Source organism: Branchiostoma lanceolatum, chromosome 6 (assembly GCF_035083965.1).
Source record: "Branchiostoma lanceolatum isolate klBraLanc5 chromosome 6, klBraLanc5.hap2, whole genome shotgun sequence".
NCBI lineage: Eukaryota > Metazoa > Chordata > Leptocardii > Amphioxiformes > Branchiostomatidae > Branchiostoma > Branchiostoma lanceolatum.
Genome location: NC_089727.1, coordinates 14,389,899 through 14,414,667, shown reverse-complemented (window position 1 = coordinate 14,414,667; position 24,769 = coordinate 14,389,899). Strand labels below are relative to the sequence as shown.

The following is a 24,769-nucleotide window of genomic DNA, read 5'->3' as shown; positions in this document are numbered from 1 at the left end:
TGTGACCCAGCTGGGCGGTCGCCAGGCAACGGGCAACGCCCTCCTGGCTTTGGGGACTGGGATGATGAAAATAACTTTTCTAATTCTTTCCTCAACCCCTCTGTGGTTTTCTTCCTAGAACTGTGCATGTGATAAATTTGATTAGGAGAAAAAAATGCCTTTGACTGGATCATTCCTGAATCTTGAAAGAGTTAACATTCCACACCGCAGGGATCACCGTACTTAAATACCGTAGATTACAGTATCAAGAACTGGAAGTTATACTGGTTTGTAAGATTCGATGTTCAATAACATCAGAAGCGTGAACATTTTGTACTAACGCATTCGTTAATTTTATTTTGGTGTCATCAACACGACAGTCCTTGCTCAGTTCGACCTCATGGTTAACATTATGTTACATATGTGTAATTCATCATTTTACATTGCAGTCCACAGGCCCCACTGAATGCAGTATATTTTAGCTATTTCACAGGCAAAACCATAGTATATTAGGCCATAAATGACACGTCTTCTTTACAAAAGTATATATTGAGTGTATATCTCCAATAAATTGTCAAATTCTGAAGGACTGCCATATCCTAATTAAATTCATATTTGTCAGTTGAGCACACGCGCACATGCAACGGTGTTTCTGTATGAAGGTTTGACTTATTCAGAAAGTGACTCATTTTAGACAAGGAATCTAAAGTTGTTTTAAAACATTCAGCATCTGTTCTAACCTCACATTCTCAGCTAGCTATTTCACAAGAGATTTTGCGTTATCTTATAGCTCACAAATTGCCGACAGACGGATCCTTCATTAAGCGTCTCTTCCGAGTCAAATTAACCTGCTTCGGAAACCTACCCTTTCCATAGTCTCCAACCAGACCCAATAGATTGCAAAGACCGTATCCAACTGGAAGAAGGAGCTTATAGTGCAATCTTGGGTTGGCTATGAAAACTCCTTCTGCCTGTTGGATACGGTCTTTGCCAACCCGTAGGTCTGCTTGGAGACTACCCTTTCCACCTTTGTCGCTGAGGCGAGAGTCAATTATTTCTCCTGCTTTAGACAAATGCATAATGAAAATGAGTTGCCATAATGACCATATGCATGGTAATAAGTAGGTCATCATGGCATATCGCAAATGCAGTGGCCCTTGCATCGATCAATTTAATCTTTTGCAGTACTGCACCAGTTCAGCAGCAGGGTGCTGCAATGATATCATAAGCCGCTAGATGTCCCCATGTAATATTCCGCCAAACCACATGCTATCAACGATCTAAAACGTCATTGGTTCAGTACTAGGGACAGGCTTGTATACCTGCATTTGGAGTGTTCAGCACCAGGCATGTTTACTTGCATGTGGATAGTGTTCAGCACTAGGGACAGGCTTGTTCATGTGTGTGTAGATGTTGTTCAGCACCAAGGACAGGCATGTTTTCCTGTATGTGGATAGTGGTCAACACCAGGGACAGGTTTGTTCACCTGTGTGTAGATGTTGTTCAACACCAAGGACAGGTATGTTTACCTGTATGTGGATAGTGGTCAACACCAGGGACAGGTTGGTTCACCTGTGTAGATGGTGTTCAGCACCAAGGACAGGCTTGTTCACTTGTGTGTGGAAAGTGTTCAGGAACAGGCATCTTTACCTGTAGGTGGATAGTGTTTAGCACCAGGCACAGGACAAGACATACTAGTAACGTTAGATACAGAAGAACACATTGATTGCACAACCAGAGTTGGATTTGATTCTTGTGTATTTCATTCTACAAGTAAACCATTCTTCTATTTCCATTTCAAACTGTATACAATCAAATTTCATTTGATAGCACAACCAATATACACATAGGACTAACCCTACTTACATGTGGACGGCTATGGAATGGTCCATTCTTCCTAAGGAGGTAAAGACGGAAGTGAAGAAGTCACATTGTCACATCTATTTGTAAGTTACAAAAATAAGTGAAATAAAGGATGGCTTAATGCAAAGCAAATCATGGTACATTCTTCCCGAGGCTATTCCATTTCAGCTTTCAGGAGGGGTGTAATGGAAACTTTTCCGGCTCTTCTCACCCTTCCTCTTCAATTGCAGTAAAATCTATGTTCCTTTCCCCACATTTTATGATAGCATCTCACATTTTCAACATCCACCTCTCTTTAAGCAGTTAATAGAATAGCCTTAGTTGAAACTGACATCTCTGTATCATACATGCATTAGTGACATCATTAGCTCAGTTAACAACCTACAACAATGTCAATAAAAAAACCATAACACTTCTACAACACAAATAATTATTTCTGAAAGTCGATATTTAGTCAGCCATAGTCAGTTCTAACCAAGGAGGTTACTCTATAACCGCCTTAATCTTGTTCTAAGAAATGAACAAACTGTGATTCAGGTTTAATACTAATAGAAAGTTGGAATAGTGGTCAAAACTCCACAGCACGACAAGCCTGTCATGGTTCATGTTGCAACAGAAAGTAACTTATCTTTTAAAAACAATTTTAGATGGCAAAAAAACATTTTTAGAATGACTAGATACATGCATGCAAGGGTCCACCTACCCAGTGCTCAAGACAATTAGAAATGACATCCCTTGCCGAGTACTCTTCTGCCAAGGCAACAAAATGTCCCCAATATAATTTCCCCAATTTTGGCAATGTTTAAAAAGCTCTTACGACTAACATTTGTGGAACCAGATCTTTATTTTGCTTCAAGCAGACGTGAAAATTCAACAACTTTGACAAAAAGTGAGCTTGAAAACAAAATACAGACAGATCTACAACTACACTACAGTTTAATGTGTGTGGCCTTACTCTGATTGTAAAAAGCATTATTAGGAATCATTGCACATTTTCTGTTGTCAATAAACAGCACAGAACTAATCTTATGTTTTGTCTACAACATTCGTCATTACAAGCAAGAATCAAAAACAATAAAAAGGAACACACAAATAGAATTTACACCTACATGTGACCTACAAGACGGGGCATCTTTTTGCAATCTCTCTTTGAGAGGACTGTTAACAAAATTTGGATATGTGGGGTTGCCAGTAGTACTCTAATACATTGTAGTTAGATTTAGACATTTTACTTTTAACTGACTTAATGTTCATCCTTTTGTTGTGACAAATTTGACATTGTGGATATCTTGAAAGGAATGGGAAATTTGGGTTGAGTCTTTTTATATTCAAGGTCTAGCACCAAAGAAAGAGGAATCTATTCATCTGTCATATCATATATCTGATAGTGGTACTCATGGCGATGCTGCCTTTTGGTTACGAGTTGTTATTGGCGAGACAGACCAGTAGTATGTCACGGCCAGTTGGCCAAAAAGAACACTTTCTTTGCATCTACATCTTGGGTACGGTTACCAGAATAACATACTTAATCAATATTTATAAAGACATTAAAACACACACTGCCATCCTTTAACTGTGCTTAGTAAACAAGCAATAACATACAGGGCAGTAGACTAAATATACAAAGTTTTTCGCCCACAGGGCTTCTATGTTTACAAATTACCTGTACAAGGTACACTATACTGGTATGATGACAAAACTACATTCTCTGCAATGACTAGTGTCCCTAACTCAAATATGTGCAAACTATTATAAATTTGGAGAAAACAGCATTGCATATCGTTTCAATCATTTCTACAACACTAATCACATTGTTGCTCATATTGAATTATCAGTTAGCATTCATAAATAGTTTCATCAGGTCGGAAACTCACTGGAATTTCAATATCCATCAGTTAGCATTGTAGGCATTCTAACATACTCATACTAGTATATCAATAGGTCAAACTATAGAAAACTTTGGCGACTTTTCTGTGACAAGGTTTCTATTTCCACATGATGGGTGGCTAAACATCCTTTCAGAGATTATGGCAATGTGCGAATCAACGTTGATTACCTTACAAATCAAATATTACAAACTTCCACACTGTTGATCTGCTTACAATTAAGAGGAATTACAACTTCCTCTTAGAGGAATTGAGAGGAATTCCAAATTTTGCTTTTGGTTGACAAAACAATTGTGCAATACTGTTTTGACTATTGGAACTGTTAAAAAGAAAACAAAAACTATAATTCTATCACTCCTCAAAAGTAACAGTCAGTAACTTATAAAGCACAAAATGTGTAATTTCTCAACTATGTTTTTCTACCATTGTATGGATAATTTATGAAATAAATATGAAAGAACTGGCCTAAGGGGAAGAGTTGCTTCCCTCTAACTGCCCAACTAAAACAAGGGTTTTGCTTAACTAGTAAAATGAAATGTTATGTTTGAGGGCAAGGTCAGGTCAGAGGTGAAAGGTTGAGGTACATGTATGCTGTAGTCTCACCAAATTAATATAAAAAGCAATATGGAGTAAAAAAAAAAAGAATTAATGATTTTCTCTGCAATAGAAATTGTCCTTTTCCAGTTACTAGTTTATGTTACTAGTTTAAGAGTCTTGAGCTGCATGTTAAGCTAGTGGTTCTCTTATCCCCTTGGCAGGGATTAGGGCTCTCCCAGAATTTAGAGCAAGGTCTGGGGAGGGTGACACTCTGCCCCAAAGCATGTTTTGGTGGATTTGCAGCAAATAAACCTATAACTGAAAAATGAAACGGTGGTGCTGAGATTGTACAACACCATCATTCTGCTGATTTTAAAGGGAAAGCTCTGAGGATTGAGTGGAAACTGAATCAGTGGCATTCTTCCATTTTAGCTCACAGTGTAGGTCTGAATAACAGCCTTCTGGCTACCTGGGCATTTTTGGCTGCATGTCAGCGCCCCCCCCCCCAATATGTTCTGACAAGAAATCCCATGAAAATGTTGCAAGATTCTGAGGTTAAATTAGTGGGCATATTTTACAGCACTGCGTAGAACAAACAGAATGAAATATCAACCTGTTATCTACATGAATCAGTATGTTCAGCTCTCTTTAAGGGGGCAACTAAGTACACTATATCTTATTTATTGTACATGCCTGCAAGATACAATGGAGAATATACACAAATCTAAATACATAGTACACAAAAATGCAACATCTAAACAAACATTGGCAGCTCATATTTTACAATCTAACATTTCCATCTTTAATATCATTATTGATGCATAATTCTGATTAACATATATTAATATCATTTTCAAATGTAGAGATTTTGTCGTTGTGTAGATGAATAATACGACAGGGAAATTCTATTCAAAGAAATCATTGAAAATAATAATTGAATCACTTTTCTCTTTCCTAATGGCTCTAAAAGCCAAAAATCAAAATGGTAGAGTTGTCTGTTTCTCTTGAAGAATCTCTCACATTGTTTAAGGTTGAATAACTGACATTTTCTGAAACTGGTAAGTGGTATCACACAGATGTTCTCAGTGCCATCTGGATGGTATCTCGTTTTAGTCTTATTCGGTGATTGTCAACCTGCTTACATATTTAGGAAACCAGGAAAATTTCTTGTGGTTTTAACGATAATAAAAATTCTGGGAAATCATTCCTAGCCAAAACTGGCTCCTGTAGACATAGTAACATGAGGATGAATGCTTGGTAGAAATCACTATGATGATCGTTCGGCAACATAGACTTTTGCAACCATCATTCCTAGATAACTTGATGTCTAGATATCGTGTGCTAGCGGTAGGAAATTCTAATATACCTGTTCTCCTTGTCAGAGACCTCACGCTATGTTTGCTTTTAAAATAGTTGTGTGATAACTTTGGACATTTTGCAATATATACAGAGTTACATATACTTGTCATCATCTTTAGCGGGGGTCTGTAAGATTGCATGATGTGTAAGTACAGTGACAGTGACTTTTGGCTGATGATGTGCACAAGAATGTACATTCAAGTATCTGTACAGTCAAGACTACAATGTTGTATATTTGTTTATGAAGGTGACGGATGTAATGCACACGTGGACACAAGGCATAGTTAACAGTATGGAATATAGATGTTTCTTTCTATGTGGCCACCCCACCCTGTCGTCACCTCGTTCCATCAGGCTTGATGTGAATCTGGAGGACAGAAACAAGGAAGGAACCAAATTGTCAAAACTCATAACACCATGCTTCTCTCTTAATCGGGTGCCAAAATCTATGCAATAACTGCTGTGTTATGATGGTCAACTGCACAGAAATTTTGCTTCATTTGGGCACATCAAGTTTTAGTAGTACATTTTTGTAATGGATAAAGATAAGCTTACAGATTGACCTAAGGAGCAAAACATCTTTTAAGATCTGTACTGTATTTCTCAATAATTTTCATATTGAGCAATACAGTACAGATACAGAATACAATTTTGATAATTGAAAAGCAAGGTAATGTCACTGACAAAAAGTAGTGGATGCTACTTGAAATGTCTGACCATTTCCAAAATCATATCCAGTTGCTTTCAATGTGTAACTGCTATTTGGCGATGTACGTAATGGTTAAGAATGGGGACAAGTTTGTGTAGTAAAAAGAAGTTGCTGACCTCACTGAGAATGACCCAGGCCTTCCCATCTGACAGACACCTCAGTCTGAGCTGCCTGACTCTGCCTATACTTTTGTCAGGTTCCCCCTCCGCTACTCCAGCGGCATTGAACTGGCCAATCTGGTGGAGAAAATCAGTCAAAACGTAAGTTCAGTTCAGTTCATCACGTGAGGGGACACGAATGTCTACACATGTCCCTGTTGAGTTCATCATCTTGAAGACCCACATCCTCTTCGACCACCTTATAAGTGTCAAAGATGGCAGACCACGCCTACGATTCTCATCCGGTTTCCAAACATAAAAATAAATCAAAATGATTGCATTCCCATTTTTATTCACCATTTCTTACCACAAGGATATTATATTTAAACATGTAGGAAGACTACTGCCAGATATGAATAATCTTTTATGTTTTTATGAAGAGTCATCATTTTAAACTTCATATAGTACTACATTCACCTTACACAAGAGCCACCATGTAGATTGCCAAAGAACTGCAGCACAACTGTAACTACATGTACATATGAACTTAAATTGCTAAGTTCACATTCTACAGTGAAACCAATGCTTTCATACTGCAATAACTTAAGATACAATTCAGCCAGAACTCTCAATTTTCAAACAACTCTATGTACTTGACAACACTGATATGCAAATCCAATCCTGGTGTCAATCCTGATTTTATTCTATCATGTTCTATGTTACATTATATTAAGTTTACACGTTTCATTTCTTTGGTAGTATGATTTTATGTACAGTATGCATTATTTTGGTTTTGTATCATTTAGTAATTGTGTGTAATGTTTTTGCGTAACTTTTGTTACAACTTTGAGTTGATGCAAAGCCCAGGACATATTGAAAAACACCTGTTTTAGGTGATATGTATCCCCCTGGTAAAATATATAAACAAACAAACAAATGTACCTGTATGAATCCGTCGTCTAATCTGATCATGCCAGTTTTTGTGTTGTCCTCTCTGTTGTCCTGTAAGATCCCGCCCTCCTTCTGCTCATGGTTCTCCGGCAGAACGTCGACTGTCGTGTTGATGAGCTTGTCCCCAGGGTGCTCTGTGTTACCGCTGGAAAACTTATATCTGAAACATCAAGTTTACATCTCTTAGAGGATTGTGCTACCAATTAACAAACAAAAAACAAGTCCAATGATATTTGAAATATTGTAGTCAGATAGCATTGTCAATATCATCTCCAACTGCCTTTGCTGTCTTTCACACATGTACATCTGTACTGTCTTGCAAACAGTTTTTGGCCAAGAATTTTTAATAAAGCCAAGATTGATTTTAAAGTGGAATTGGCCTGTTTGTTTATGACACTATCAGGCAGAATATTTCTCAATACAATTCCACAAAATAGCAGTTACAATGTAAATCAACTGAATAGCTAGTGTTTTCAGCCATGACCTAAATCTGCCACTAAAACCTTTTAGCTGGATATAGGTCTCTCGAAGCCAAATCTGTTGTGATGTGAGTGATTGTATCACAAGACAAAGGATAGCCTTCTGTATACTGAATTTCATCAACCAAAAAAGTGACATCCCACTGAATAGATCCAGAAAAATTTAATCAATATGCATTCTTTTCCTGGTCCTACTGTTAATCTCTTTTGAAGTTCTCAAAATTCTACAACTACCTCAAGAAATACATCCTAAATTCAGAGTGATCTCATAGAATATCCTTACTTTTCTATGACTATTGGACTATGGAAGGAGAACACGATTGTGTCCCCCTTGGTTGGGGTGAGCCCCCAGAAGAAGTTCTCTCCCAGGTAGCACTTTCCTAAGGTGTACTTCTGGTAGACCTCGAGTGTTGTGGACACGTCTGCTGGGGGGTTGGTGTGTGCTCTGTGTAGGGGCTGCTTCCCAAAGTCTTTATCCTAGAAGATACAATAAGGTAACATTAAGGTATCGGTAACTTGATTTTGGTGACATTCTTTTTTTCTATTATAAATCATTCTTTTTATTAATTTTCACAAACATAAGATAAAGAAAAACTAATACTGGAAGGACATGTGGAACACAAAAAAACCCAGATAAATCAAAAACAGAAAACAATGAGGGTAACGTATAATGGTTAGTACATTTGGATATGAGGAAAGAATAACAAACAGAAGCTGTATTATGTTATCCACTATGTTTTTAACGTTAAAGCTATTTTCCCCCATTTACTAATATTTTTTAAATTGTATCCATCCTTTTTTATTTCATCCATCCTTTTGGTGACATTCTTTATGGGCAAAATATAATTATATAGTTGCCATTGTGTTGTGGACATGTACATGTATCATGTTCTGTATGTCAGAAGAAAAAGAATGCTCAAAACAAGTATGTCATCTTCATTTCCATATAGTGCCTTGTTAGGCCACAGCAAGTAATTTTTATGGATGACATCAGCGCGCTCATTAATTTTGGCCTGATTTTGAAATAAAAAACAAGAAATTTCATTGCCCTCCGGCGGTGGTCAACATGCCAAAAATGGGCAAATATGTCGTAAACGTTGACAGTCTAAGGTGTTTCCTTGCATATGAATACCCAGTGTAGTTCCTGCCCATGATGGTATAATAACAAGCTGTTTTCTGCATTTGTTCTAGCAAGGACATTATACAAATAATGGGGGGGGGGGGGGGGTATAGTTAATTAAGCTGTATACACAAGGTGTTTCATCGCATATGAATACCCAGTGTAGTTGCTTCAGATGATGTTACAACAAGCTCTTTTCTGCATTTGTGGTTGTTAGTCTATTGAGATGTGTACACATCTACAAGGACATGTTTACTGTTGAATCAATGAGGTTTTACATTATATATGAATGAATACAGGACTAAAAGACCTGTTGGTCATGATATCATATTTCGTCACCTCAATTCTCGTTTAGCAAGAATTATGATCTCAAAATTTGAATATATAGGAATCTTGTTTTTTTGGGCCCAGCTTGTTTTTTTTTCGCCCTATCTCATTAATTTTGGAGTCTGTGGAGGATGTCATCCATAAAATTTACTTGCTGTGGCCTTAGCTTGGTGTGGCTGAACCTGTTGACTTGAAATGTGGTATAGCTTTGTTGGAGTTGGTGTGTGTTCTGTGTAGGGGCAGCCTTCCAAAGTCTTTATCCTAAACACAGCTACAATAGATTCATCAGTACTTGTTGATGTCTAATTAGCCACTTTTGATCTGATTGGTGACATTCATATGGAATTTCACAAATGTGGGACATTTTGACATAGTAGTAGAAAGCAAAATGGTTGCATGTATATGTGTCCTATATTGTATATATGTCAGAAGAAAAACATGCCCTAGACACTAAATGTCATCTTCATTTCAATAGACTACATGTAGTTTGTTGGCTTGGTGTGAAAATATCAAAACTACAATATAAAAATACATATAAACTTTATAATGACATACTTTATAAAGATACTACTGAAAAATGATTACTGTGCAGTAGCACTTGGTGAATCATTCAACAAAAGACAGATCACAACTTCAATGTCCACTTTGACAGTAAAAGCGCCCTTTAAGACATTGCTAGACAATCTTTCAGGCAGTGAACATCAAACAAAGCACCGCAGCTGCACTTTTAACCTCCGGATACTGTATTTCATATCCTTTCCTTGATATAAAACATGTGATGTATAGTGACTCCACGTCATATGCACCAAAGCCTTCACCCTTTTCAGATGCCTCGGGCTATGTTGAAGAAATAAGCCCATTATAGCTTTGAAAGGAGCAGTCTGCTATCACAAGAATGCCACCAACTAAAGCTGTCATTCTTCGATAGCCTTACAGTATTTATAACTTTGGGCACATCAATGTTTTATAAGGTTCATATGAAAGAACCCATTTCAAGCTAGACATGGATAGAAAGCTCTCGAGATCTCCTTCAGAAATTTTAAGCCGTGTAAAAAGCCACCGGCTTTTAGATATGAACATCATATTGTCACCAATGTCTAGATTGACATGATATGTTTAAAGTGAAGAATAACAAATTATACCTACAGCACGATTGAAAACGATGTGTTGATCAATCTGTTTTGTGCATTACATATACACATATATCATGTGTATACACCAAGTTGACATTGCTGTCAGGAAAGGAAACAAAAGCCATACTCACTTTTAGTTTTTGTATTTTTCCTTTTAATGAAGAGAATGTGCCTATGTGCTGGAATAGTGAGGGCTTGAAGCGCACCCTCAGCGCACTTTTCATTCTATCACAGTGTTTCTGAAAGAGAAAGAACATGAAGAAGAAAGATACAACAACTTCTATTCACACATGTACTTATTTCTGCTGTCTATGATGGATAGACTAGATCTGTCTGTGTACCTTTTAGATAAAACCAGCAAAGAAAGTAGCATGAACAGACAACAAAGAAAATCTATATTCTATGCCAACCAACCCTGCCATCCTTCTGATGTTATAGTAATGCATTATAGGATTTTTAAGATCGCCTGATGATATACAAAATGGGTAACGGATAAAAGAACTGTATTCAAGTGAACATTTTTCTTTGACATTGTCTTTGTTATTTACATACATACATACATGGTGAGACTCTTAGCGAGTTGAAGCATATACAAAGTTGTGCTTCCAGTATTCTCCGCTATACATCATTTCTATCAGTTCTTTTCAACCTAGACCAGTTTCTAATTCTATAATGCTCTTTGAACATCTGTATATACACTGACTAATGACTTAAGACATAATCATACTTTTTTTTCATCAAACACGAACACCACAGTTGAAGCTGGTAAATTACTTTTTTACTTCACACAATTGCCTCCATGTAAGAAGCTGTTGGAGTATAGATCAGGCTGGAGAGGAGTCAGCGATCAATGAGACAGAGAGAGAACTGGTCATCACTCAACAGTGAGTCAACAGGTACAGCTTATCATTTGTCAGTCTTCAATGTAGCAGGCGTAATGGCTAGGTGTTGTTTAAAGTGTAGCCACATTTGTCATACAGGTTTATATGCAGCAGGCCTGCACTGGGTGTATAAGTGTAAAAGGAGGTTTGCTAACTGGACTGTTTTTTAACATCTGTGATACATTGGGAAGATAATTGAAATGGTTTCTAGTTGGCTTCCAGTTTGATCCATAGTTTCTAAAATCTCCTTTTCTGCAGGTATAATTTGTTTGGTGCAGGTAATTTCATTCTAAATTGTTAAAATTTCCCGGTGGCTTTATGTCTGCGTCTTTTGCGGTGGTTGCTCCACTGAAAATTCATGGCACTTCGAATACGTCTCTCTTGTATGCATATTATACTGAAGGATCGTTTCAACCACAAATTCATAACACAGAGAAAACAACCTTTCTCCTATCATGAAATAAAACCTCTGCGAATGAATCTACAGTACCGGCACCAGTGCAGGTATGTAGGAAAATTATTTTAATCATTGTATTTCTTACTTCAGTATCACTGAAAAGGTTTCATAATATACTCACATTATCTTTTTCTGGATGGCAGGCTTTTACAAAAAATATGTGGTCCAGCAGCCAGTCAATGGGCTTGTCTTTATGAAACATGAGGAAGAACTCAACAACTAGGCTCAGGTCGGAGGTCTTGAACAGTTTGCCTGCACAAAAAAGGTTTTAAAAAAATTGTTAAACAATCAATCATATATCCTACCAATACGAAACCCTTGCAACTGGCATATTGTTTTGATTTGATGGAATACTTTTGAAAATTAATATTTAGCACACAGCATTTGTAAGCTACTTGGTCTCCAGTTCAATGCTTCAATTAATTCATTGCAAGGCTCTAATGCAACAATTATAGCATCAAGTATGGGCCATACTTTCCTGACTGTAACAATGACATTTGAAAGTCAAAAAGACAATCTTGCTGCCTTATATTTGCTCTCTACATCAACATTCTAGTAGATGACATCCGGATAAAAGATTCTTGCATGATAAATACATCAATGTCTAAAACGTGTTGATATACAAATGTACATGACATGAGTGGTGGGGATAGGACACCAAAATTGGATGACTAAACTAAAGCCTAAGGGCAGGTGGGGTGAGATAGCATCTTTGTATTGTTTGAGCCCTCACCAATAAAGCCAAGTTGTGAAAACTCCAGGATCATCCACTCTTCTGTTTTCTGTTGCAAAGCAAAGTTTTTCATGGTTGATATGTAGCCTGGCTTGCCGATGACGTCATCTTCCAACTGTTGGACAAAAACACACAACAGTTCTGTCAAGCAGTGAGTGAGAGGCGACTCGGATAATACCTGATTTTTGTGCGGTTATTATGTAACGACAAAATACTTGTGTTGTACTGTAAGAAACTGCAAGGGAGCATCCAAACCAATGTACATCTGACGTTTAAAACTTCTTCAGTTGGAATACGACTGGGAGGCTGGTAATTACCATACTGTACTATTATACTGTGTTTTCTTAGTTGTGCATGATTTTAAGAAGTTCAAAGGTAGCTATGATCTCTAACTTATTTTATGTTTTATGTCATCAAAACAGCTACAAATGTATCCCACATATAGCAAACATTGTTAGTGGTGCAGCTAATGGGAAATTGAAGGTATACTTAGGGTACCTTTTTACCCTCTTGCATGCATACACATTACTGAATCGTGTATTTGTAAAGACATATGTCATGACTTTTGCTCTGCTGTGTATGAGGAGAAACAAATCAGGAGAAATGCTCTGACCTGGACATAGAACTGCCCTTTTGGCTGACAGTACATCATTAGGAAAGAAAAATCCAAGTTCTGCTTGGTCCTCCACCTGCAGGGTCAACGGTCAATGAGGAAAGGTCAAAACAACAATCATAGAATCTCATGTCTTAATAATAGGCAATAAATGAAGGTATGTGGTTCTAGTATGTTAGATACACAGTCAACAGAAAATGATATGGCAAACAAATTGATAACTTCCAGCAATTCAGCACCAGGGACAAAACTTTTTGTAGAAAGATGTCATTTTGGTGAGCTGCCAGAAAATGAGAAAATGTTTTGTCATCAAAATGCTTTTAACTCCTAAAAAAAATCAACCACTAGGATTTGCCTATGGCTATGCCAGGAAAGTTTGTTGCACAAATATGCCCTTTAAAACTCTTCATGGGCCATTTACTGTAACACACGCATTCAGAGCTGCAGACATCTATAGAAATTCATTCTATGCTTTCTCCACTGTTGACAGTTAACTGAAGGTCCTCCTGTTATTACTCAATGTTTTCCTGTGCATACCTAAATGGCCTTTCAGTCCATGCCATAGCCATGTGGACATGACATACATGTATCTCAGTGTAGATTGTGAGGCAACTGCCTAAAAATGAGGACTGATCAACTGCCTTAGGTGGGAAAACTCTGGAGACAGCTTGCGAATGACATTTGCCACCGTACAGTGCAGACGCCAGCTTGCCACCCTATCACTGCTTAAATGGCTAATTTAAAAAAAAAAAGTTAAAAATAAAACGCTTCAAACACAAATGTGTCGTACATCAGTTTGCAAAGTTTTTGAAGTTTCCGCCATAATTTGTCACCAACATGCCACAGTCCAGTGAGATACCTGCTTTAGCTGTTAGGATCCCAATGCACAAAGGGTGAGTTGGGCTTTGTGCATTGACAAGTAGAGTAACTATACTTGTAAGTTCTCCATAATTCTTCTGTGTTTTTTTTCTTGCAGAAAGGACTCATTGCCTACTGGAACTTTCTTAAGAATACATACCCCTGCCTAACGGGAAAAGCTGCAATGCTGAGGAAGACAGTACAACGCCTATCATTTACTAAAACTGCTCTTGGCCATATTCTCTGTATTTAACAACTGTATATAAATACATTGTGCCTCCTAAACTGAATAACAATGGTATATCCCCAATGAGAGCATCCTTCTCAATAGGCTATAGAGAAGGGGCGTGTTTGAAAAATAACCATCACCAACTCTGACTACTGTATGCACATGAAAGTTCTAATCTATAAAGAGATGTTGATTGGTACGTACTTGACTCTTTCTCTGGGGTCGCCGAAGGTCTCCTTGAGGGAGTCGAGGTCTGGGTAGAAACCAGCTGGTGGAGAGATGATTTCTAACAACCCTGACTCTATAGGAGCCTTGTAGCTGGAACAACATGGTAGGAAAAATCACAATACACTCTATTTAGCAACCTGAGGGGTTCATGACATGTTTTGAATAAAAGAGATGCAGAAAATTTCCCATGTTCTCATACTAAGGGAAAGACCATAATACTACCACAAGTTTATGCTTGGTCTTTAATCAAAAGAAAGTCTACAAAGACACCAAACTGGAGTGGATCCAAAGAAATATCATGTGTCCTTTTGACCCCAGTTCAATGCTCATGGCTCTTCATTTCTGAATTAGCAATATAGTAATACTGTGCCATTGTTAAATGTAAATATAGCTATAAAATATGTCCAACTTGTGCTCCAGATAACTTTAGATTTTACATTCATCCATGACCGGGCTACAGAATTATCCATAGCATTAGACTATGATTTTGGGATTACGAAAGTTAACAAATGTTGGTGGACTTACCTTTCTTTGACCATGTCTGCAATTCTATTTACATATTCTTGTTCAGTCTGCAACAAAAGATACTACATGTTATGGTTTGCTATAACATAAAAATGTACATAACGAAAACATGCAAAATACATTTGAATAAAGACAAAATACGAGACAATAACATGTGAGCAAATGAGATTCTATAAAACCCAAAATTGCAATACTTCAGAACCTGGCATTGTAAAAGATGTTGCATGACCGTTTGGTTCACTCTTGTCCAGAATTATTACTAGGGGCTGGTGAGATTTTAGTGGCATTTCACACTTCGGCTGATTTCAAACTGTTAGATGCTACCTCCTCATAAGTTTCAATTCAGTGCACGTCCATATAAGGCAAGAGTGTAATCTAAATGGTTTACATCGTCAACCAATAACCTGAGAGCAATCCGTCAATGTCAAGTACGAGGCATAGCTGCACATAATACAGTCAGGATATGATCTAACATCTGTCAATTCAAATAACCCCGAGTGGCTGTTGAGGTAGGTTGAAATGAAGGTCAAGTTATGGAAGATTTGAGAGAGGTTTGATAACATTTTGATTTTGCAATAAACAACCTGATTAGTTCAAAGAACAAGTTTAATAAACTGTGACAAGCAATCCTATTGGTCTAAAGTTGAAATGACCTGCTAGTATATTGATGTTGTACCAAACAATCTGATAGGCCCAAAGGACAGATCAAACAGGTATTGAAAGACCATCTATCAACTGTGACCAGAAAAGTTATTGGTTCAAACAGCAGCATGGTTTTAAAACTTCTAGTATTGAGGACATGATCTGTAAACAGCAATGTTATTGGTCAAGGACCTGGTGTACACAAGTCATATGGATAATTTTTAAATGACGGAAAGCAAATTTCTGTGAATTCAAAGTAATATCTGACCATTAGGGCACAAAATTCATGTATCTCTTCCATTGGTTTTAAATGCATACTATGTCCATGGTCTTTTAGCTTTTAAGCTGCCAAATGTCAACTACTCAAATGGAACTCAAGTGATCTGACATTTCAAATCCATTCCAACCCTACTTCTATGAATGTCACAGGACGTGATATAGCAGCCCTTATGCTGATGTAGTTCACTGATGATGTATTACTCTAAGGCCTGGAGTGTTTTATAGAGGGTCCGTGTTGGAGTCAAGAGGTTCCTGACCCTTTCTGCTTCCTTTCGTGCTAGTGTTCCATCTTGCCATGTTACGCCATGGCATAGAGGTCAAATGTTACTTGTCGGCCTGTGCTGAAGTCCCAGCGCAATTTGCTATCAACCATACAGACCCAGCAGTAACACCGAGACCTTCATCAATGTAATTTGGGTATTGTATTCATGATACTCAACGCCACACAACTTCAATCTGTTGGCTCTAACTCTCAGATTAAAAACAGAGTCTGAGGAGAAAGTCTGTACCTTTGTACATAAAGTTGCAAGGAGTGATTATAGCTGCACAATAAGATGCAAGCTTTTCTCCCAGCCAACTGGTCTCATCTATATTTCTAACTTAAAAAAGGTCACAGAATCATGTACTAGTAAATACATTGATGTGGCCTAAAATGTATGAGGTTCTAACCTAGATGGATGGATAATGTACAGGGATTGGAGCACTAAGATTAGAGGTTCTAAAGAATGATTTAACACTGTTAGATTACTTACATTTAGGAACATGTTAGAGTAATGTTTCAGGGCAGTAAAAGCCAACAGCATCAGGTGCCATGTAGAGAATGTTTGATGTGATTATGTATAGAATGCAGGGAGTACAATTCTTGTAAAATGATATTAAAAAATTTGAAATCTACTTATAGCAGCCAGGATGATTAGTATGCTGTAAAAGTGAACCTACGTTGATGAAGGTTAGACCTACTTTCTGTGGTTGATATACATATTGAACATATTGAGGTGGATATTGATAACTGTATCACAATAAACTTTTTTACACAACACAGGCTAAAACGATGCAGGGTTAGTACTATGAATGCTAAGTTGCAAGAAACAGAAAAGGCATTGTGAATTCTGAACTTTCTTGCCGATTATAGATATCGAGCAAAAGTTCACATTTGAAGCACTGAAGGTTGAATATGCTGAACCCTGCAATGTACCAAGAAAACAAATGGCTTAAATCTTCATGCCTTCCTACCCCAAACCTAATATAAAGGTCTATCTCCACCCAAATGCAGCTAAGACATGACGAACATCCCAATATGGTTTGATCTATAAGCCTGGCTGGCTTTAAACATAGGACTCGGGTCATAGAACACACCTTCTGTGACACTTTTGCCATGCATGACTGTCCTCCATATTTCAGCAAGGCAATCTTGTGTCCTGTAATCTCACAGAGTGTACTGAATATTCTTCCAAAACAAAATTTTACTGCTGAATAATCTCATCAATGATCCAAAGGGAAAATCAAAGTCTTGGTTAATCTGCGACTAGTTGCAGTAGATAATATGATCAATGTGTTATTCAAAGGCCCAGAATGTTTCACAAAGTTGACATTTAAAAGCCAGTGGAGGCCATCAGAGTTAGGGCAGAGCAGTCCACGTCACTTATAGCTTTTGATGACCTTTGGCTAAAGAATGGGTAAACATTTCATAAGTAAGACCTGTGTAGCATACTATGTACAATATAACTAGTACGTGTGAGTCTTGCCGTTTGTATGTAACAGTAAAAGTTGCTTTCTGATGGCTATCGTAGTAAGACTCTCCATTTTGGTTTGTATTTCCAAACTTCTGTTAGATTATTGTTGAGGCAAGACAGTCTAATTTGTTTCTCTTAAAGATCTCAGCCTATGCACATGTGACTGTACTTGGTGTCCAGTCCATTGTGATATCTCCAGTGAGATTGGATCAACCCCGCAGCCATCTGAACTATACCGTAGATTTATGACAAGCCAAAGCTAAGACATGACAGGTACTGCTGGAACACTCACAAGGGAAAAGAAACACAGTGAATACTTCACCATGATACAGGCATAAATCGAGATCCATGGCTTCTGCTAGGTTTCAGTTCCAGACTGTTGAGTTACCAGGCCCCATCCGTCATATCATATCAAAGATCTAGAGAGCATTCTGGCCTGTCCCTGCAGGCTAGTAGGTGTGGATTTCTCGGTTTGATTTCTTGTCTCATCTTTTTTTATGGTCACTCTGGAACGAGCCTTCTCTTGCTATCCATTTTCCTGCACCGCGCGTAACGTTCCCTTCCTATGAATACCTGCACTACAGTACACATCAGATCACATATCAATCTGAGCTCCTTTCTATTCCATGTACTGTCAGGGGGACTTGCAAAAATTCTACTTAGAATTTGATGAATTGTTCTACAAATATCCATCAACCCATTATTCCTACCATACTACGCAGTACAGTGTAAGCTGTTTGTTACATGTCGTCAGATTGCTATTCAAAGACTTGAAACTTTTAGGCAGAGAAATTTCCAGTAAAGCCCAGCTTGTAGTAAGTATTTCAAGCCCTAACTGTATATTATATACCCTAGAAATAATGCATGACATGTGAATCCCCACTCTGTTCCACTTGGCCTACAAGTGAATTAAAGGCCTACCAACTCTGCTCTCCCCCAGGCCCACCTGGATTACGCCGGCAATATCCCACCTGCCACAGGATCAGCCGCGTATGAAATATCCCATCTATCATGCGCCCCCCTCCCCCCTGGTGGTACAACAGGCTAGGTAGGGATTTGTTGGGTGGTATTAGTTCATAATTCCTGGGAATAGGGCCACAGAAGCGACTCCATCAACAGTACAACTGAGAACATCACAGATTTCATTCTGCTATAGCAAAGAAAGAAATACAGACATGTCTTAGTCTATGATGTGCTATCGGTATTAGTTTTCAGAGCAAGTAACTTTTACCTTGAGTTAGTCTTGGTACATTAAATCTGATTCCCTTTCACCTACATGTAACTGCTAAATTACACATTTTCAAACTTTCAAACAAAACTCTGTATCCTTAACTAAATATCATACAAATATGTTATGAAGTACATAGTAAAACTCTATTTACAACATTTCTTACCTGATATTCCCTTAATAACACTTCGTCATGAGCAGTTTCCAGAGAACCATTCAACGCAACAGACTAATAAATCATCTGTTGATTGTTCTTTTTGCCTCTCAACTCACATTCCCCAAAGGACAATAAAATCAATAAAACAAGTTGAAACATATGTTCAGCTTATTACAATAGATAGAACTTTATCTTCCCGCTGCACATTTACACATAGATAATCTCACACATTTATCTGGACTAGACTCTCTAACTCAACTTCCATAATTCAAAAGGCAGGAAAAAATGAGGTGTACCCCTACAACTCAAGATTACTTTGAAACCACCAATATAGAGCTTCTTACTCTAATCTTCAAAATGGAGCTGTCGGTGAAGGCTGCTACAGATCTCAAGATTGACGAATGTCTTCCGTTAAACAAAAAAGCATCACCATTTGTCTATACAAGCCTTGATATGGAGAAACACTTAAGAGTAGCTGCATTAGGTTATCTCTACATCACGCTGCTACAAATGGCGATGGTATTCGTGGCGTGACCGCTTGGCAACCGTTTGTTCGTAATCCCCCCTCCCTGAGAAATGAGGAGGCCTGTCATAACACGAGATGGTCTGTATCGATTGGCGTAATCCTGGCACTAATGCCGCTGCCCAAACTTGGCGTTAAGACTGATCAGGTTTGATGCGGTGGTGTCAGACAGGCATCTGTCAGCCTCATAAATCACAGCCGGGATGGACCGATGTGAGCAGGGAATGTCAATGTACCTGGAGGGTGAACTTGGTAATGTTTCAGCTCATGTTTAATGTCATATATAAGCACCTTGGACACTTTGAGCCAGTATTGTGAATTCTGAGCCAGAAGTATTAATGTCAAGTCAGTACTTGGGGTACAAAATCAGTTCCATGGACATACTCCGACCACAGCCATAAATACGAAATTAGTAACATGGACATCTTTCGACCACCATCATAAGGACAAAATCAGTAACATGGACGACAAAAAGATCACTATACAACCACGAACACCAAATCAGTACCATGGGCAGCAGAATTATCACTAAACCACCAGAACCACAAATAAGTAACATGGACAGCAGAATCAGCCCAATGGACAGCAGAATCAGTACCATGGATAGCAGTTCTAATCAGTACAATGGAAAGCAGTTCTAATCAGTACAATGGATAGTAGAATCAGTACCAAGGGTAGTAGAATCAGTACCACAGGTAGTAGAAGTACCAAGGGTAGTAGAATCAGCACTATGGATAGCAGAATTAGTACCAAGGACAGCAGAATCAGTACCAAGGACAGCGGAATCAGTATCAAGGACAGCGGAATCAGTACCAAGGACAGAGAAGAATCAGTAGCAAGGATAGAGTAGAATCAGTACCAAAGACAGAGCAGAATCAGTATGATGGACAGCAAAATCAGTACCAAGGACAGCAGAATCAGTACCAATAACAGCAAACTCAGTACTAAAGGACAGCAGAATCCAGGAGCAGAATCAGTACCTAGAACAGAATCAGTATCAAGGAAAGCAGAATTAGTACCAAGGACCCCAGACTCAATACCAAAGACAGAGTAGAATCAGTATCAAGGACAGAGTAGAATCAGTACCAAAGAACATAGTAGAATCAGTACCAAGGACAGAGTAGAATCAGTACCAAGGACAGCAGAATCAGTACTAAGGACAGCGGAATCAGTACCAAGGACAACAAAATCAGCACCAAGGACAGCTAAATCCGTACCTTGGGTAGCCAAACTAGTACAGCAAAACTATGATAGCAACACCATAACTCAACTCCGGGAAACACCAAATCAGTACCATGGATAGTATAGCCAGAAACCGCACATACCATCATGAGAGACACACTACATATGGTCAAAGTTTTCACTGCCTCTTGCTCATTCGTAGTTTTCCACCATTATTCTCACGATATGTCAAAGACATTTTCCCCTTCACTTTTCTTTATCAAATATTCAGTGGTATTTGCAAACCCCATTTGGGTCTCAGTCTGAGACTATAAAAATACAGTAAATCTCTTAACACTTGACCTGAGAAATGTCAAGGGCACGTATAATATGTGTTATATATCATATACATAGCTATGATTTGTGGCATATTTCCAGGAGCATACAGCAATAAAGCCTTTTAATAACAAAAACATGTTGATCCTCCTTGAAGTTAGGGGTGATCTCAATAAATGTATCTTTCTACCAGATGAAATTCTTTTTTGTTTTACCTTTGACACTGCCCCTTGACTCAACAGATGCCATATTAGTCATGTACAACTCTACACTGAAGTGGGACTTACTGAAATGCAGCACATCGCTGGAACGTAAGCAGGTTAATATCTCGCATATAGGTTCATTTAGTTGTGTCCAAAGACATATCTTATACACCGGCTGTTACTCCAATGCAACGTTGACCAAAGAGAACAAAAGAGATTTGGCAGTTATAATAGGTTTGAATAGCAGGCTAATTGCCGTATACGCTTTACGTTCCGACGACGTGCTCTGCAATGCTAACATGACACCAATATGGTGGCAGATACACAAATAACGTCATATGAATGAATATGCTCCATAATGTCACTTTGCACAGAGTGCACGATAAGTGTAAGGTTTCAAAAATTGTTTAATTAAAGCTGTCAAGAAGATTCAAAGTACGTGTACATGACTTATGCTTTCAATTACATAGATGGTGAGATAGAGTGTGTGCTGAGTGAAGCATTTGAACTTCATTGTTGTTGGGGCGAAGAACATTCAAACTCTTCAGTGAATGTGACTTTACAGCTACCAGTACTGTCTATATTCATTGAGCAAAGGCAAAATATCCTCCTCCCCATCCCTCCCCAATAAAAGTATATATAAAGTGTAGGCTAGACCATGTGAAGGTAAACATTTTGATAAGGAAAAGCTGAATTACAGTGTCTCACCTCCCCGATGAATAGCACGATGACACAGTCATCTTTTTCTTCGTCAGACAAACCGTCTAAGATGGAGGCCAGACTCTGCATCAGGTAGGACTCCTTCTCACGCTTTATCGTGGGGATGCCCAGAACAAAGGACACTGGAACGACAAGGTCATGTTTAGTGTTTATTTGAAAGATCTCCATTAGTGACAGTACACTCCAGGAAGAGTTATTTTTACTTTTAAGTAAAAATAATTTACTTTTAAGTAAAAATAACTCTTCCTGGAGTGGTAATTATAACAAACACATTACATTACTAAAACATAATAATACAAAATATCTACACTTATAATAACACTACAGTACTTGCAACAACATTCATTTATGATGTTCATGTAGGAATGGTCAACCCATACAATTATTATGAACTTATCCTTAACTTTCATAACAGTATTATTAATATTTTACAGCAAATGATGTTATTCCTGGTACAAGTGTACAAGCTTAAGTAGAAATTTGAATTTGTTGTCAAATTGATGGCTTTTTCCCCATGTCTTTTTCATCTTATTCCGTTCTATTTCTAATTCCAGGACTAAGGTCATTCATGTAATGTGCATGCAAGGAAATATACACTCAGTATAACTTGTATCAAAGCCCATCAAAATGATGTTGATTTTTCTCACTGAACCTTGAATTGTTAAAGTAAGTTTAGAAATATTTGGCTCAAGTTGTGTTATGCTGAAGGGGGTGTATATCAGTTGACTAATTCAGACTCAGGAAGATAGCACCATGGTGGTCTTTTAAAATGTAAAACGTTATTTCCAACAAGTCTCTCTGGTGAATAAGTCTGAACATACGCTTTATGTGTGCTACATCCGTGTGACAGTGAAGCATAGTTTGTTTCCGGTTTCATCACTGCATACCCTGGGGCAGACAGCGAGCATGTGAGGGTGTTTGAGAGAAAACCATCATGCCAAATGTAGCGTAAAAGCCTTCGCATGGCATGACAAATGTTTCTAAAGGAGCTGTCCCGCCATATGTCAAGGGAAGATGTATTTCTGTACCGTAACAGCCCTCTGAAAAATGTCCTCACAGTCACACTCTTATTCTTAAGCTTGCTACTTCCAATCTGGTATTCCTTCATACTTTACATTGATACAGTGTTCTCTTGCCAGAAGAACTTCGGGTTAGTCCATTCAGAAAAATTACTCAGGGGCGGTTAAGAAACTTTTGACAAATATGATACACTGAAAAGACGAGAATAGTGAAAGGATAGTAATTGAAAACGCGTCGCCACACTTGCATGGGAACTGTGTGAGGGAATCTTCCTGTTTGGGAGGGTAGATCTCAATACAACGTGACCAAAAAACGATTTAAAACCCCAAAACGACTACGTGAAGATTGGTCAAGGCTCACCTCCCGTTCTTCCCTGCCCCAGGTGGAATGCGGGCTGCAGGGCGTCAGGTTTCTCCCGCAGGTGCGGCATGTAGTTGTAGATGCTGGGCAGCTGCAGGTCCCCCCCTCCCACCAAGCTGCGCAGCTTCCTCTTCGTCTCCTCTGTGGAGAAAAAAAAAGGATATGGTTCTCAACACACTCCATATGTGTGGCTTTGCTTAGGATGCCAGACTGTGGGGATACTGTAAATGCAGAAATGTTCGTAGTGGTTTTATGTTCGCATTTTTCTCTATGAGCTCTTTGCTGCAAACTTAAGACTACTGCGAAATGTTTTGCCCTCCTACTCCCTTGTCTACTATCGTCTCAATTGCGAACTTAAAACCACTGCAAACACTCCATTTTCTGCCTACCGCGAAATTAAAACCACGCGAACTTAAAAGCATTTACAACATATTACTGGTAGATACAATGTTTTGTACATCACAGGATCAAGGAGCACCAGGAATACCGTTACCTGGCTCTAATTATCTGAGTCAAAGTTGCTTTCCCCTTCAGCTTTCGTCACAGCTGGGCATTTGAACAAACATATTTTGAAAAGTACATGTTTTCATGCCTGCTGTCTTGACATGGGTGCTAACAAATATCAAGGTCATGACTTGTATGATTTCTGCATTCTTTAATTCCTGACCATCTGTTTCATTTCCATCATCAATCATATCCCTTGCACTTTAACATTAACTTTCTTTTTTATAATGAATATCACCAGTGTGAGAAGCTTAGCTTGTTGACATGTCATTCATCACTAGAAAATGGTTGAGATTAAAAATGGTCAATGTGATAATAATTGTTTTGCTTTTTTACCTCGAAAATAGCTCTATACAAACCTTTATTCATTACAAAATATGTGATTATATTGCGCAGATAATTGTGTCTAAATTGATTTAAATTCAAATTAGGATTCAAATTAGATTAATCATTGGACATGGAAACAAGTCATTTGTTGAAGTAAAATTGGAACAGAAGCCCCTTAGTGTTGACTCAAGTCCATTGGAAAGTGATAAATGGTCCAATTTTTGTATCAGAAGATTTTGAGATTAGCTCATTTAATCATGCTGTGTTGTGATACTTTGTCAATTACACAGATGTTTTTGAGACTATAGTTTTATTAATCCCAGGTTTTCATCAATGTTGAACGTGTACTTGAAGGACTGACCATACAGGGATGTTTAAAACCTCCTTGGCAAAATACATACAAGTAAATCAATCCCCTTGTGTTTGCTTATGATGACTTACAAGTTTTATAACATTGTGGCCAACTGTTTGCATGGGCAAATAGACTTGCACCTATGGAACAAAAGTTGAACATCAATCCACAATTTAGTAGAAGTACCAAATGGGGGTCAATAATTTGATGTAACCATAGTTTTGCATCCAAGTGCTTTTTTTTATGGAATATAAGAGAA

At 38.1% G+C, this 24,769-nt stretch overlaps 1 protein-coding gene across 2 annotated transcripts in view; it reads right to left on the bottom strand.

Annotated features, from left to right (window-relative positions):
- Positions 1–1,724: 1,724 nt before the first annotated feature.
- LOC136436735 (alpha-1,3-mannosyl-glycoprotein 4-beta-N-acetylglucosaminyltransferase B-like) overlaps positions 1,725–24,769 on the bottom strand; it is a 47,311-nt gene continuing 24,266 nt past the window's right edge. For both annotated transcript variants that reach the window (XM_066430962.1, XM_066430963.1), the window contains 12 exons: positions 23,328–23,468; positions 21,936–22,069; positions 14,966–15,012; positions 14,417–14,530; positions 13,126–13,201; positions 12,513–12,627; positions 11,901–12,031; positions 10,573–10,680; positions 8,145–8,338; positions 7,374–7,542; positions 6,450–6,569; positions 1,725–5,991 (listed from right to left, as the gene is read on the bottom strand). In XM_066430962.1, coding sequence (XP_066287059.1) covers positions 5,962–5,991; positions 6,450–6,569; positions 7,374–7,542; positions 8,145–8,338; positions 10,573–10,680; positions 11,901–12,031; positions 12,513–12,627; positions 13,126–13,201; positions 14,417–14,530; positions 14,966–15,012; positions 21,936–22,069; positions 23,328–23,468 — 1,379 coding nt within the window. In that variant the 3' untranslated portion in view covers positions 1,725–5,961. The remainder of the gene's footprint in view (positions 5,992–6,449; positions 6,570–7,373; positions 7,543–8,144; positions 8,339–10,572; positions 10,681–11,900; positions 12,032–12,512; positions 12,628–13,125; positions 13,202–14,416; positions 14,531–14,965; positions 15,013–21,935; positions 22,070–23,327; positions 23,469–24,769) is intronic.